The following is a 13,944-nucleotide window of genomic DNA, read 5'->3' as shown; positions in this document are numbered from 1 at the left end:
TGCTCTGTCACTAGTCATATTACCTCCCCTACAATGCTCTGTCACTAGTCATATTAACTCCCCTACAATGCTCTGTCACTAGTCATATAACCTCCCCAACATTGCTCTGTCACTAGACATATTACCTCCCCTACAATGCTCTGTCACTAGTCATATAACTTCCCCTACAATGCTCTGTCACTAGTCATATTACCTCCCCTACAATGCTCTGTCACTAGTCATATTACCTCCCCAACATTGCTCTGTCACTAGACATATAACCTCCCTTACATTGCTCTGTCACTAGTCATATTACCCCCTACATTGCTCTGTCACTAGACATATCACCTCCCCAACATTGCTCTGTCATTAGTCCTATTACCTCCCCAACATTGCTCTGTCACTAGTCCTATTACCTCCTTTACGTTGCTCTGTCACAAGTCATATAACCTCCCATACACGCTCTGTCACTAGTCATATTACCTCCCCTATATTGCTCTGTCACCAGTCATATTACCTCCCCTACATTGCTCTGTCACTAGTCATGTTACCTCCCCTTCAATGCTCTGTCACTGGTCCTATTACCTCCCCAACATTGCTCTGTCACTAGTCCTATTACCTCCTTTACGTTGCTCTGTCACAAGTCATATAACCTCCCATACACGCTCTGTCACTAGTCATATTACCTCCCCTATATTGCTCTGTCACCAGTCATATTACCTCCCCTACATTGCTCTGTCACTAGTCCTATTACCTCCTTTACGTTGCTCTGTCACAAGTCATATAACCTCCCCTACACGCTCTGTCACTAGTCATATTACCTCCCCTATATTGCTCTGTCACCAGTCATATTACCTCCCCTACATTGCTCTGTCACTAGTCCTATTACCTCCTTTACGTTGCTCTGTCACAAGTCATATAACCTCCCCTACACGCTCTGTCACTAGTCATATTACCTCCCCTATATTGCTCTGTCACCAGTCATATTACCTCCCCTACATTGCTCTGTCATTAGTCATATGACCTCCCCTACATTGTTCTGTCACTAGTCATATTACCTCCCTTACATTGCTCTGACACTAGACATATAACCTCCCCAACATTGCTCTGTCACTAGACATATACCCTCCCCACCATTGCTCTGTCACTAGACATATTACCTCCCCAACATTGCTCTGTCACTAGACATAAAACCTCCCCAACAATGCTCTGTCACTAGTCATATTACCTCCCCTACATTGCTCTGTCACTAGTCCTATTACCTCCCCTACATTGCTCTGTCACTATTCCTATTACGTCCCCTACATTGCTCTGTCACTAGTCATATTCCCTCCCCTACATTCCTCTGTCACTAGTCATATTACCTCCCCTTTAATGCTCTGTCACTAGACATCCCAACATTGCTCTGTCACTAGACATAAACCCTCCCCAACAATGCTCTGTCACTAGACATATAACCTCCCCGACATTGCTCTGTCACTAGACATATAACCTCCCCTAAATTGCCCAACATTGCTCTGTCACTAGACATAATACCTCCCCAACAATGCTCTGTCACTAGTCCTATTACCTCCCCTAAATTGCTCTGTCACTAGTCATATAACCTCCCCAACATTGCTCTGTCACAAGTCATATTGCCTCCCCAACATTGCTCTGTCACTAGACATGAAACCTCCCCAACAATGCTCTGTCACTAGTCATATTACCTCCCCTACATTGCTCTGTCACTAGTCATATTACCTCCCTTACATTGCTCTGTCACGAGTCATATTACCTCCCCTTCAATGCTCTGTCACTAGTCATACAACCTCCCCAACATTGCTCTGTCACAAGTCATATTGCCTCCCCAACATTGCTCTGTCACTAGACATATACCCTCCCCAACATTGCTCTGTCACAAGTCATATTGCCTCCCCAACATTGCTCTGTCACTAGTCATATTCCCTCCCCTCCAATGCTCTGTCACTAGTCATATTACCTCCCCTCCACTGCTCTGTCACTAGTCATATTACCTCCCTTACTTTGCTCTGTCACTAGTCATACTACCCCCTACATTGCTCTGTCACTAGACATATAACCTCCCCAACATTGCTCTGTCACTAGACATATACCCTCCCCAACATTGCTCTGTCACAAGTCATATTGCCTCCCCAACATTGCTCTGTCACTAGTCATAATTCCTCCCCAACATTGCTCTGTCACTAGTCATATACCCTCCCCAACATTGCTCTGTCACAAGTCATATTGCCTCCCCAACATTGCTCTGTCACTAGTCATAATTCCTCCCCAACATTGCTCTGTCACTAGTCATAATTCCTCCCCAACATTGCTCTGTCACTAGTCATATACCCTCCCCAACATTGCTCTGTTACTAGTCATATTACCCCCTAAATTGCTCTGTCATTAGCCCTATTACCTCCCCTACATTGCTCTGTCACTAGTCATATTCCCTCCCCAACATTGCTCTGTCACTAGTCATAATTCCTCCCCAACATTGCTCTGTCACTAGTCATATTCCCTCCCCTACATTGCTCTGTCACTAGTCATATTACCTCCCCAACAATGCTCTGTCACTAGTCCTATTACCTCCCCTTCAATGCTCTGTCACTAGCCATATAACCTCCCCAACATTGCTCTGTCACTAGACATATAACCTCCCCTAAATTGCTCTGTCACTAGTCATATAACCTCCCCAACATTGCTCTGTTACTAGTCATATTACCCCCTAAATTGCTCTGTCATTAGTCCTATTACCTCCCCTACATTGCTCTGTCACTAGTCCTATAACCTCCCCTACATTGCTCTGTCACTATTCCTATTACCTCCCTAACATTGCTCGGTTGCTAGTCCTATTACCTCCCCAACATTGCTCTGTCACTGGTCCTATTACCTCCTTTACGTTGCTCTGTCACAAGTCATATAACCTCCCCTACACGCTCTGTCACTAGTCATATTACCTCCCCTATATTGCTCTGTCACTAGTCATATTACCCCCTACATTGCTCTGTCACTATTCCTATTACCTCCCTAACATTGCTCGGTTGCTAGTCCTATTACCACCCCAACATTGCTCTGTCACTGGTCCTATTACCTCCTTTACGTTGCTCAGTCACAAGTCATATAACCTCCCCTACACGCTCTGTCACTAGTCATATTACCTCCCCTTCATTGTTCTGTCACTAGTCATATAACCTCCCCTGCATTGCTCTGTCACCAGTAATATTACATGCACTACATTGCTCTGTTACTGGTCATATTACTCCCTACATTGTACTAGTATTAGTCATATTACTCCCTACTTTGTACTGTCACTAGTCATTTTACCTCCTACATTGCTCTGTCATTAGTGATACAACCTCCCCCACATTGCTCTGACACTAGTGATAATACCTCCCCCACATTGCTTTGTCACTAGTCCTATTACCTCCCCTTTAATGCTCTGTCACTAGACATATAACCTCCCCAACATTGCTCTGTCACTAGTCATATAACCTCCCCAACATTGCTCTGTCACTGGTCCTATTATCTCCTTTAGGTTGCTCTGTCACAAGTCATAAAACCTCCCCTTCACGCTCTGTCACAAGTCAAATTACCTCCCCTACATTGCTCTGTCACTAGACATATAACCTCCCCTAAATTGCTCTGTCACTAGTCATATAACCTCCCCAACATTGCTCTGTCATTAGTCATATAACCTCCCCAACATTGCTCTGTCATTAGTCATATTACCTCCCCAACATTGCTCTGTCACTGGTCCTATTATCTCCTTTAGGTTGCTCTGTCACAAGTCATAAAACCTCCCCTTCACGCTCTGTCACTAGTCATATTACCTCCCCTATATTGCTCTGTCACTAGTCATATTACCTCCCCTACACTGCTCTGTCACTAGTCATATTACCTCCCTGCATTGTACTGTCACTTGCCATATTACCTCACATACATTGCCATGTCACTAAGTCATATCACCCCCTACATTGCCCTGTCACTAGTGTACACCTCAGTGACCTATGGTCTACCAGTAGTGACATTGACCTTGTGTAGTAATACCTTGGTGAGCTATGGTCTACCAGTAGTGACATTGACCTTGTGAAGTAATACCAAGGTGACCTATGGTCTACCAGTAGTGACATTGACCTTGTGTAGTAATACCAAGGGGACCTATGGTCTACCAGTCGTGACATTGACCCTGTGTAGTAATAACAAGGTGACCTATGGTCTACCAGTAGTGACCTTGACCTTGTGTAGTAATACCAAGGTGACCTATGGTCTACAAGTAGTGACATTGACCTTGTGTAGTAATACCAAGTTGACCTATGGTCTACCAGTAGTGACATTGACCTTCTGAAGTAATACCTCGGTGACCTATGGTCTACCAGTCGTGACATTGACCTTGTGTAGTAATACCTTGGTGATCTATGGTCTACCAGTAGTGACATTGACCTTCTGAAGTAATACCTCGGTGACCTATGGTCTACCAGTCGTGACATTGACCTTGTGTAGTAATACCTTGGTGACCTATGGTCTACCAGTCGTGACATTGACCTTGTGTAGTAATACCTTGGTGAGATATGGTCTACCAGTAGTGACATTGACCTTGTGAATTAATACCAAGGTGACCTATGGTCTACCAGTAGTGAGATTGACCTTGTGTAGTAATACCAAGGTGACCTATAGTATACCAGTAGTGACATTGACCTTGTGTAGTAATACAAAGGTGACCTATGGTCTACCAGTAGTGACATTGCCCTTGTGTAGTAATACCAAGGTGACCTATGGTCTACAAGTAGTGACATTGACCTTGTGTAGTAATACCAAGGGGACCTATGGTCTACCAGTCGTGACATTGACCCTGTGTAGTAATAACAAGGTGACCTATGGTGTACCAGTAGTGACATTGACCTTGTGTAGTAATACCTTGGTGACCTATGGTCTACCAGTCGTGACATTGACCCTGTGTAGTAATAACAAGGTGACCTATGGTTTACCAGTAGTAACATTGACCTTGTGTAGTAATACCAAGGTGACCTATAGTATACCAGTAGTGACATTGACCTTGTGTAGTAATAACAAGGTGACCTATGGTCTACCAGTAGTGACCTTGACCTTGTGTAGTAATACCAAGGTGACCTATAGTCTACCAGTAGTGACATTGACCTTGTGTAGTAATACAAAGGTGACCTATGGTCTACCAGTAGTGACATTGCCCTTGTGTAGTAATACCAAGGTGACCTATGGTCTTCCAGTAGTGACATTGACCTTGTGTAGTAATACCTTGGTGAGATATGGTCTACCAGTAGTGACATTGACCTTGTGAATTAATACCAAGGTGACCTATGGTCTACCAGTAGTGACATTGCCCTTGTGAAGTAATACCAAGGTGACCTATGGTCTACCAGTCGTGACATTGACCTTGTGTAGTAATACCTTGGTGCCCTATGGTCTACCAGTAGTGACATTGACCTTCTGAGGTAATACCTCAGTGACCTATGGTCTACCAGTCTTGACATTGACCTTGTGTAGTAATACCTCAGTGACTTATGGTCTACCAGTAGTGACATTGACCTTCTGAAGTAATACCTCGGTGACCTATGGTCTACCAGTCGTGACATTGACCTTGTGTAGTAATACCTTGGTGACCTATGGTCTACCAGTCGTGACATTGACCCTGTGTAGTAATAACAAGGTGACCTATGGTCTACCAGTAGTGACCTTGACCTTGTGTAGTAATACCAAGGTGACCTATGGTCTACCAGTAGGGACATTGACCTTGTGTAGTAATACCTTGGTGAACTATGGTCTACCAGTAGTGACATTGACCTTGTGAATTAATACCAAGGTGACCTATGGTCTACCAGTAGTGAGATTGACCTTGTGTAGTAATACCAAGGTGACCTATGGTCTGCCAGTAGTGACATTGACCTTGTGTAGTAATACCGAGGTGACCTATGGTCTACCAGTAGTGACATTGACCTTGTGTAGTAGTTCACCTCGGTAGCCCATGGTCCACCACCAGTGGCAATCCATCAGCAGCGACAACAACAGTTTAGGTCAATGATAGATAGTATTTACCTCAACAAAAACATTAAGTTTGCTGATGAAAATTTCATTTAAAAGTTTGTGAAAATATATCTAATTTTCTAAAATATGAAAAATAATAGATTGTTTTGGAAACAGACATTGAATATCATTATCATGCTGTATTAGTTAGAATGCGATTGAATAATAGAGTGTTGTATCAATTTTTTGAAATGATTGATGCAATCAATATAATTTTGATGCCAATTTGTTGTATATAATGTGGCCACATAAAAAACTTAAGTCTACTGACTTATCTAAGGGAAACATTTCATATCTTTCTGTCAAGGGAGTTCTTAAAGGATGATGGTTTCAGAATACATACACATCATCAAATCTGTTTTGTTTGTATATATAATGATTACTTATATGTGGTTTTGTAACATTTATCAATTCAAAAACAGGTTTGGTAAGTTTTACACAAAAAAAACCCTCTTGGCTCAGCCCAAAGAATAGATATTTACATCTGTGAAAAGTATTAGGGAAATATTATATTATTGACAGCAGTTTAAAGGAAACCTGTTGTGCTATGTATATTTGTTTTATTATGTAGAATTTAATTTTGAAATTACCAAAAGAGGAGAAGTTTGCTTAATTACTTCAAAAAATAGTTTGATAAGAGCATGAAGCATTGCATGTAGAATACACTGAAGAATGTTGTTTTAGAAATGAGGGGAAATAACTAAAGGACAAACAAGCATTGTTTCTCTTTATGAATTTTCAGGCGCTAACCCCTGTAGAAAAATAACGTGTGGATTCGGTCAAGAATGTAGTATCAACAAGAATGGCCTTGCAAAATGTCAGTGTCCTTCACCTTGTGAGCTGGTCCTGCAACAAGTGTGTGGCTCTGATGGCTACACATATGACAACGAGTGTGATCTGAGGCGAGAGTCATGTCTCCAGAAAAAGAATGTTGTACTATCTCATCACGGGCCCTGTGGTAAGTCACTGCCTACTAGTTGTCCTCGGGCGTGGTACCCCATAATTTTAGAAGGTTTTACAATGAATTTCTTTTTTGTACTTCTTTATAAATTCCAAGATGATCTCTGCATTTCTCTGGACATCACAGAGGCTCCCTACATTGTCAAATTGGCACTAATGTCAATATATGTTAACATTCACTCATGGTCAGGGCTGTAAGATAAGGAGTTTGCACCAATTTGAAAATATGGAGGGTTGAGTTTACCTTTCTTACATCCCTTGGTATAAAAAAGCATTTATTTCTTTTCCCAATTTCCCAGTTGTGACAATGGGTTCTGTCATGAATCTGTATGTGCAACATTAATAAATTGACTTTGATCTGTAAGGTTTAACTCAGCATGATTCGTAAGTATATCGCAGTGTAGTAGTAGTGGATTCAAGATCATCCAGATTCATTGCATGTACTATGTTCTAAACTTCTTTAAAACAGATGAACTTGTCCTCCGGAAAAATATTGACGAAAGTCAGTTTGTTGTAATGTTTGGTTTGGTTTTTACAGGAAAAGGAGAGATATCGTGTCGAGGTTACACTTGTCATAACGATGCTATTTGTCAGATGAGGGGAGGACAACCCATCTGTGAATGTCCTGTCTGCTCTGAAGAATTTGAACCAGTATGTAATATGATATTAAGTCAGTATAGTTTATTTTTTTCTCAAAAATGCTGAAAAGTAATCTTTGGATATCTGCATTGCAATTATACTCTCCACAACTTCTTCTGAATAACTAAAATGCTCAGGGTGATGATATTTGGCCAGTAGCATGCGCAGATGAAGGGCCACCAAGTTTGTTCAAATGAATGACCTTCACTCATATTCACGGTCACAGGGGTCAATTGTCTTAAAAGTTTTTAAAACAACTTCTTATGAAACAAAAGGACCAATATGGTGATATTTGGCCAGAAGCATGCCGGTATGAAGGGCTACTAAATTTGTTCAAATAAATTACTTTCACCTGTATTCAATGTCACAGGGGTCAAATATGTTAAAAAATTTAAACAACTTGTCCTGAATAACCGAAATGCCCAGGGTGATGATATTTGGTCAGTAGCATGCTGGGATGAAGGGCTTCCAAGTTTGTTCAAATGAATGACCTTCACTAATATTCAAGGTCACATGGGTCAAATGTCTAAAAAAAAACTTTAAACAACTTCTTCTGAATAACCAAAATGCCCAGGATGTTGATATTTGGTCAGTAGCAGACTAGGATGAATGGCTACTAACTTGTTCAAATGAATGACCTTGGTGTATGCTTTGAAAAACTTAATTGGTTGATTCAGTGATGAGAAATATGTAGTACGTATTATATATTTCTCACCCAGTAACTGTTTTTCCAGGTATGTGGAACAGATGGAAGGACGTACCCTAATGAGTGTAAGCTCCGCCTCACGAACTGTGATGAGCGGGCCGACATACAGACCTGGCACCAAGGCCGATGTAGTAAGTATAATGGGTTTTACTAATAAATCAAATCAAGGAAACTTTATTCCTGCAGAAGTTACTGTTGTGTGGGATCCCCCATCTATCCACTGTTTTTTCCTCTAGAAGCCTCCTCCTTCCTGAATGGCAGATAAAACATTACAACCAGATTTGGCCTGAAGCACCACTAAACCAATTGGTTAAATATTGTATTTAAAAAGAGTGTAGCTATACGTGGGCATAAGGGTTGGATTAAAAAAATAATAATGTGAAAAAGAGGTCAACTTTCAAAACATTTATGTAGAAACTTGTTTTGTCCATATCTAATGGCAACTGTAATTGCTACAAAGATCATATTTTTAAAAAATCATTCATGTTGTAAACTAAATATGTTTGTCATCATTTTACAACAAGTACCTTACTCAGTTTGCATCCCTGGTTTATACTGATTCCTAAAGGAATATAGAAATATGACGTGTAGTGCTCTGTACATTTCTTGGGCATTTAGTCTTGACTTGTCTACAGCACATAATCCTGTTATTCTCAGAAGTGATCAGTTTTCAATTTTTTTTTATAGTAAAAACAGAAAGGTTAACACCTCTTTATCAGCAAAAATAGAACAACGGTTTGGTAGTGTTGGCCAAAAAGAGCTCCTGATACACTTTCACAAACAACTTTTGAATTTCACCCATAAATGTTCAAAGACATAAGCTTAATTCTTCTGTCACTCCATGACGACTGAAACCTGGTCAAAATGATCACCAATACCCAGTTCCATTATGCCTGTAGCTGCAGACACAACTTAAGAGTCAAAGGGCTGTTGATTTGTTCTATGTGTGAGTGCTATGATGCATGATTTCAGCGCACCTTCATTATCAATAAGAGATGTTATTTTGTTCACAAAAACATTAATAGGTTATGTTATATTCGTAGCTTGAAATTATAAACTCTACAAGTTATTTCCTTCTAGATGTAATAGAAACTTAGTTATAGGGCTTCTCATGATTGTTAATGATATACGGCAAACTATTTGAATAAATAAAGTAGGAACATCAGCCTGGATTCTACTAAGTAGTTCTATCAATACAAACACAAAACTTGGTAATTATTTCAGATTTTGACATAACCTAGTTCATAGTTGAGATATACATGTTACAGAATCTTATGGTCCATTGATTAACTGGAGTATAAACATGATGTAGTTGTTTACATCGAATGGCATCATGATTGAACACTCTAAGCTTGTCCTGTAGGACATATATTTGGTTTATGATACTGTCCACAATAAAGTTTCATAATTCTTTGTTTAATTAAGTTCATTTATGAGAAGATAATAAAGTATGGTACCTGAATTCAATAAACATCCACCAGTTTTGCAGCTAACTCTAAACATAATGGTTTCTCATCCATATACATTGTATTTAGATGCTGGAGAGATTCTTTTACTACAATCTTGTGGTTACTCATTGTTATCATCTCTGCATTTTTTACTACAAATCAATTGCTGATATAATTTGTTTTGCTGACTTCGATAATGATTAAATATTTATCCAATAAGAAGTGGATGTTATACTGTGATGCGAGCCTGTGACATAATGACTTCCTGTATTGGTTGTAGTCCATCGGCGGAGGGTGGATTGGCAAGGTAAGGTTTCCCCCTTTAAACATTGTACAATGCTGGGTAGTGATGTAGTTGTGTTTGGCATGTGATGGACTCGTGTCCTCTGTTGTAGGAGGGTGTGGCGACCAGGACCAGTGTGAGTTCTATTCCGTTTGTGATAAGAGCAACGACAACCCAACATGTGTTTGCCCAAAGGCATGTAAACAGGTAAGGCCATCATACAAGGCCATACAGCTTTTTTTTTCTTCAAAGATTTTCAAAATACTCCACTCCTCCATGGGTTTTTTTTCTTCTCCAATCCCATTTTTAGGACTTCAATTTTTCCCCATATATGTTATAGTCAGGTGATTTTCAATCAATTGTGTGTAATGCATGTGACAAAGAGGAATATAGTTGAAACATCACAACAAAAATTATAATTTACTCAGATATTTTGATCTTTTAACTTGATACAGGCTAGACTCAGATACACACCCTGATACTGGCTAGACTGGTAGTCATACAACCCCCTCTATATACACAACCTGTTAATGGCTAGCCTGGTAGCCATACAACATCCTCTATATACATAACCTAATACTGGCTAGACTGCTAGTCATACAACATCCTCTATATACATAACCTAATACTGGCTAGACTGCTAGTCATACAACATCCTCTATATTATACATAACCTGATACTGGCTTGTCTGGTGGTCATACCACATCCTCTATATACATGATCTGATACTGGCTAGACTGGTAGTCATACAACTTCCTCTATATACACAACCTGATACTACCGGCTAGACTGGTAGTCATACAACCCCCTCTATATACACAACCTGATACAGGCTAGACTGGTAGTCATCCAACCCCCTCTATATACACAACCTGTTAATGGCTAAACTGGTAGTCATAAAACATCCTCTATATACATAACCCACTATACAGGCTAGACTGGTAGTCATCCAACCCCCTCTATATACACAACCTGTTAATGGCTAGAGTGGTAGTCATACAACATCCTCTATATATACAACCTGATACTGGCTAGACTGGGAGCCAAACAACATCCTCTATATACACAACCTAATACAGGCTAGACTGGTAGTCATCCAACATCCTCTATATACATAACCTAATACCGGCTAGACTGGTAGTCATACAACCCCCTCTATATACACAACCTGTTAATGGCTAGAGTGGTAGTCATACAACATCCTCTAGATACACAACCTGATAATGGGTAGACTGGTAGTCATACAACACCCTCGATATACATAACCTGATACTGGCTTTACTGGGAGAAATACAACATCCTCTATATACACACCCTGATACAACAGGCTAGACTGGTAGTCATACAACACCCTCTATATACACAACCTGTTAATGGCTAGACTGGTAGTCATACAACATCCTCTATATACATAACCCAGTATACAGGCTAGACTGGTAGTCATACAACATCCTCTATATACACAACCTGATAATGGGTAGACTGGTAGTCATTCAACATCCTCTATATACACAACCTGATACTGACTTGACTGGAAGTCATACAACATCCTCTATATACACAACCTGATACTGGCTAGACTGGTAGTCACACAACATCCTCTATATACATAACCTGATACTGACTTGCACTTCTAAACTGTTATCCAGTAAAAACCCATTAACAACCCATTAAAAACCCATGAACCCATTAAAACACACCATTAATTCATGTTTGAAATTTCTTATGGCCGTTAATGAATTCCCATTAACTTTGTCAAACATATGGAAATACCAATTAAAAAGCCATTAAAAATGACTATAATGGGCATTAAATCCTCATGGGAAATACTTCAAGGCCATTAGTTTTTGTTTGAGGTATGATAATGGACATTAACTTGGTGCATGTAATGGTCATGAATATTTGGAATTAAAGTAAATTTTCATAATAATGGCCATGAAAGATTTTTTTTTTTTTTTTTTTTTTTTTGGCTCTTGTGAAACAATATAAAATAGATTATTATGTGTTACATGTTTCTTCTAGTTATTAATATTGATTAATATTGTACATTTGTCATACACGACAGGTCAAATTAAGTTGAATTTATCTAATTTCTCGTTCAGTGTTTATAAGCTTACTCTATCGTGTTAGAGTAAGGGTACGTGATTTCGTACAGGACGTGATTTCGTACACTAAATATTCATTTTTCATTTTTTAACCGATCACTTTCGATGGAGGCATAAAATTGCTCCAACAGCAAACCACCGCTATTGTCCTTCTTCGGTGATGCTAAATATAGATTTCCCAAATAACCTCGTTTTCAAAACGAAACTAGCGAGTCGAGCTGTCGTCTGCAGAATGGGCCCAATGTAACTTTAAAGCATTATTTAAAACAGAATCTAGCCAATTTTCATCTGATCACTTTGAGATCATTTATATAAAAAAATATTTTACTATTTGCATCAAGAAGATATCAAAAAGAAGCTCAAATATAATATTAATAAATAACGGCGTTTTTTTAACGTACACGCCCTCTCAATGACAGGGCACCTATCGTAGGGAACAGTCATTATTTCGAAACTAATCTAAAATATTTGTTTGTTTTTGGCCTCAAAAACCTTCTGGAGCATTGAAATTGTTTTATAAAACATCCAATGAAATAGTTGCTACTAGAATATGTTAGGTATCAATATAGTTGATATTTTTCCACAAAAGCCTGAAAAGGGTCGATGTCACCACCAACAAAGGACACGTCTTTTTATAAACAAATCATAATTTGTTTAAAAAATATTTCTGGTCTATGAAAATCAACAAATCTGAATGAAATATATTGAATTCATACGACATATACTTATATTCGCTTTTTTTAATAAGAATAGCACATTTGTAGAGTGTAAGAAATCACGTCCCCAACTGCCGCCAAACGTGGAAGTAAATGATGGTAAAAGAAAGATCCCCTGCGCAGTAAATTTCTGCGCATATGACGTCACATTACCGAATATATCGCAGATTGCATACATCTTTTAGGTCAAAATAGATCCGATCTTCTTGGAGATGTATTTGTAAAAAAATATGTAAATCTGTTTCAAAAGTGTACGAAATCAGGTACCCTCACTCTAGTAAGAATATGTGTTTGTATATTTGTTATATATCCACGGACATTTTTTCCATGTATGTAGAATAAATTAGCTTTTGTAATTTTATAAAGGTCCATGTATAACGATACACGTTGGAGAATTTAATACTGGGACAGACAGACAGCTGTATGTTGAATCAACATTGTCATTTATGAACAATGCAACTGTTTACTTGAAAATTGGGATGTAGTGGATTTTCCTGTTGCATTTGGTAGTTTATTCTGGTTTCCTCCTCCAATAAACATGTACATGTACAATGTATGCAGTCACTTTGATCTTATAATCATCTGCCACTGAAAAAGGATTTTTTTTTAAATTTTGCAACTAAATATACCAGTACATATATGTTTGTAGTTGGGTTTCCTTAACATGTAGCTTGTACTTCTGCTAGCACTTTGATTAAAAAAAGGTTCCTTGAATAGAACTAGTCTTGTCAATTTGTCAAATGATGCATCATGGATAACACATCAATGTGCAATTCAAGGTATCCTGTCTTAATATGAGTTTCTTGCATATAATACAATATATATGTCACTGTTTATCTAATCCCATGGCCATGAGAAATGTAATGGCCATGATTGGTTTTCATTGTTTTTGTAGTTTAAAAATACATGGCCATTACACATTGGTGGTTGGTGAAATAGTAATGGCCATTACCTTATGAAAATGGTCATTAAACTGCCCATTAATTAAGTCAAAAAGTTAATGGGCCATAAATACTGCACATTTTGATGGTTATTTCATGGCCATTAATG

At 39.0% G+C, this 13,944-nt stretch overlaps 1 protein-coding gene across 1 annotated transcript in view; it reads left to right on the top strand.

Annotated features, from left to right (window-relative positions):
- The window catches only part of LOC110457296 (agrin-like), a 131,120-nt gene that overhangs the window by 9,901 nt on the left and 107,275 nt on the right, over positions 1-13,944 (top strand). The window contains exons 2-6 of the mRNA XM_021508504.1: positions 6,779-6,994; positions 7,535-7,647; positions 8,370-8,472; positions 10,070-10,096; positions 10,185-10,279. Of these exons, the coding sequence (XP_021364179.1) occupies positions 6,779-6,994; positions 7,535-7,647; positions 8,370-8,472; positions 10,070-10,096; positions 10,185-10,279 (554 nt within the window). The remainder of the gene's footprint in view (positions 1-6,778; positions 6,995-7,534; positions 7,648-8,369; positions 8,473-10,069; positions 10,097-10,184; positions 10,280-13,944) is intronic.

This window comes from Mizuhopecten yessoensis, unplaced genomic scaffold, assembly GCF_002113885.1.
Source record: "Mizuhopecten yessoensis strain PY_sf001 unplaced genomic scaffold, ASM211388v2 scaffold1127, whole genome shotgun sequence".
Taxonomy (NCBI): domain Eukaryota; kingdom Metazoa; phylum Mollusca; class Bivalvia; order Pectinida; family Pectinidae; genus Mizuhopecten; species Mizuhopecten yessoensis.
The sequence above is the reverse complement of the archived record's forward strand: the minus strand, read 5'-3'. Positions and strand labels throughout refer to the sequence as shown.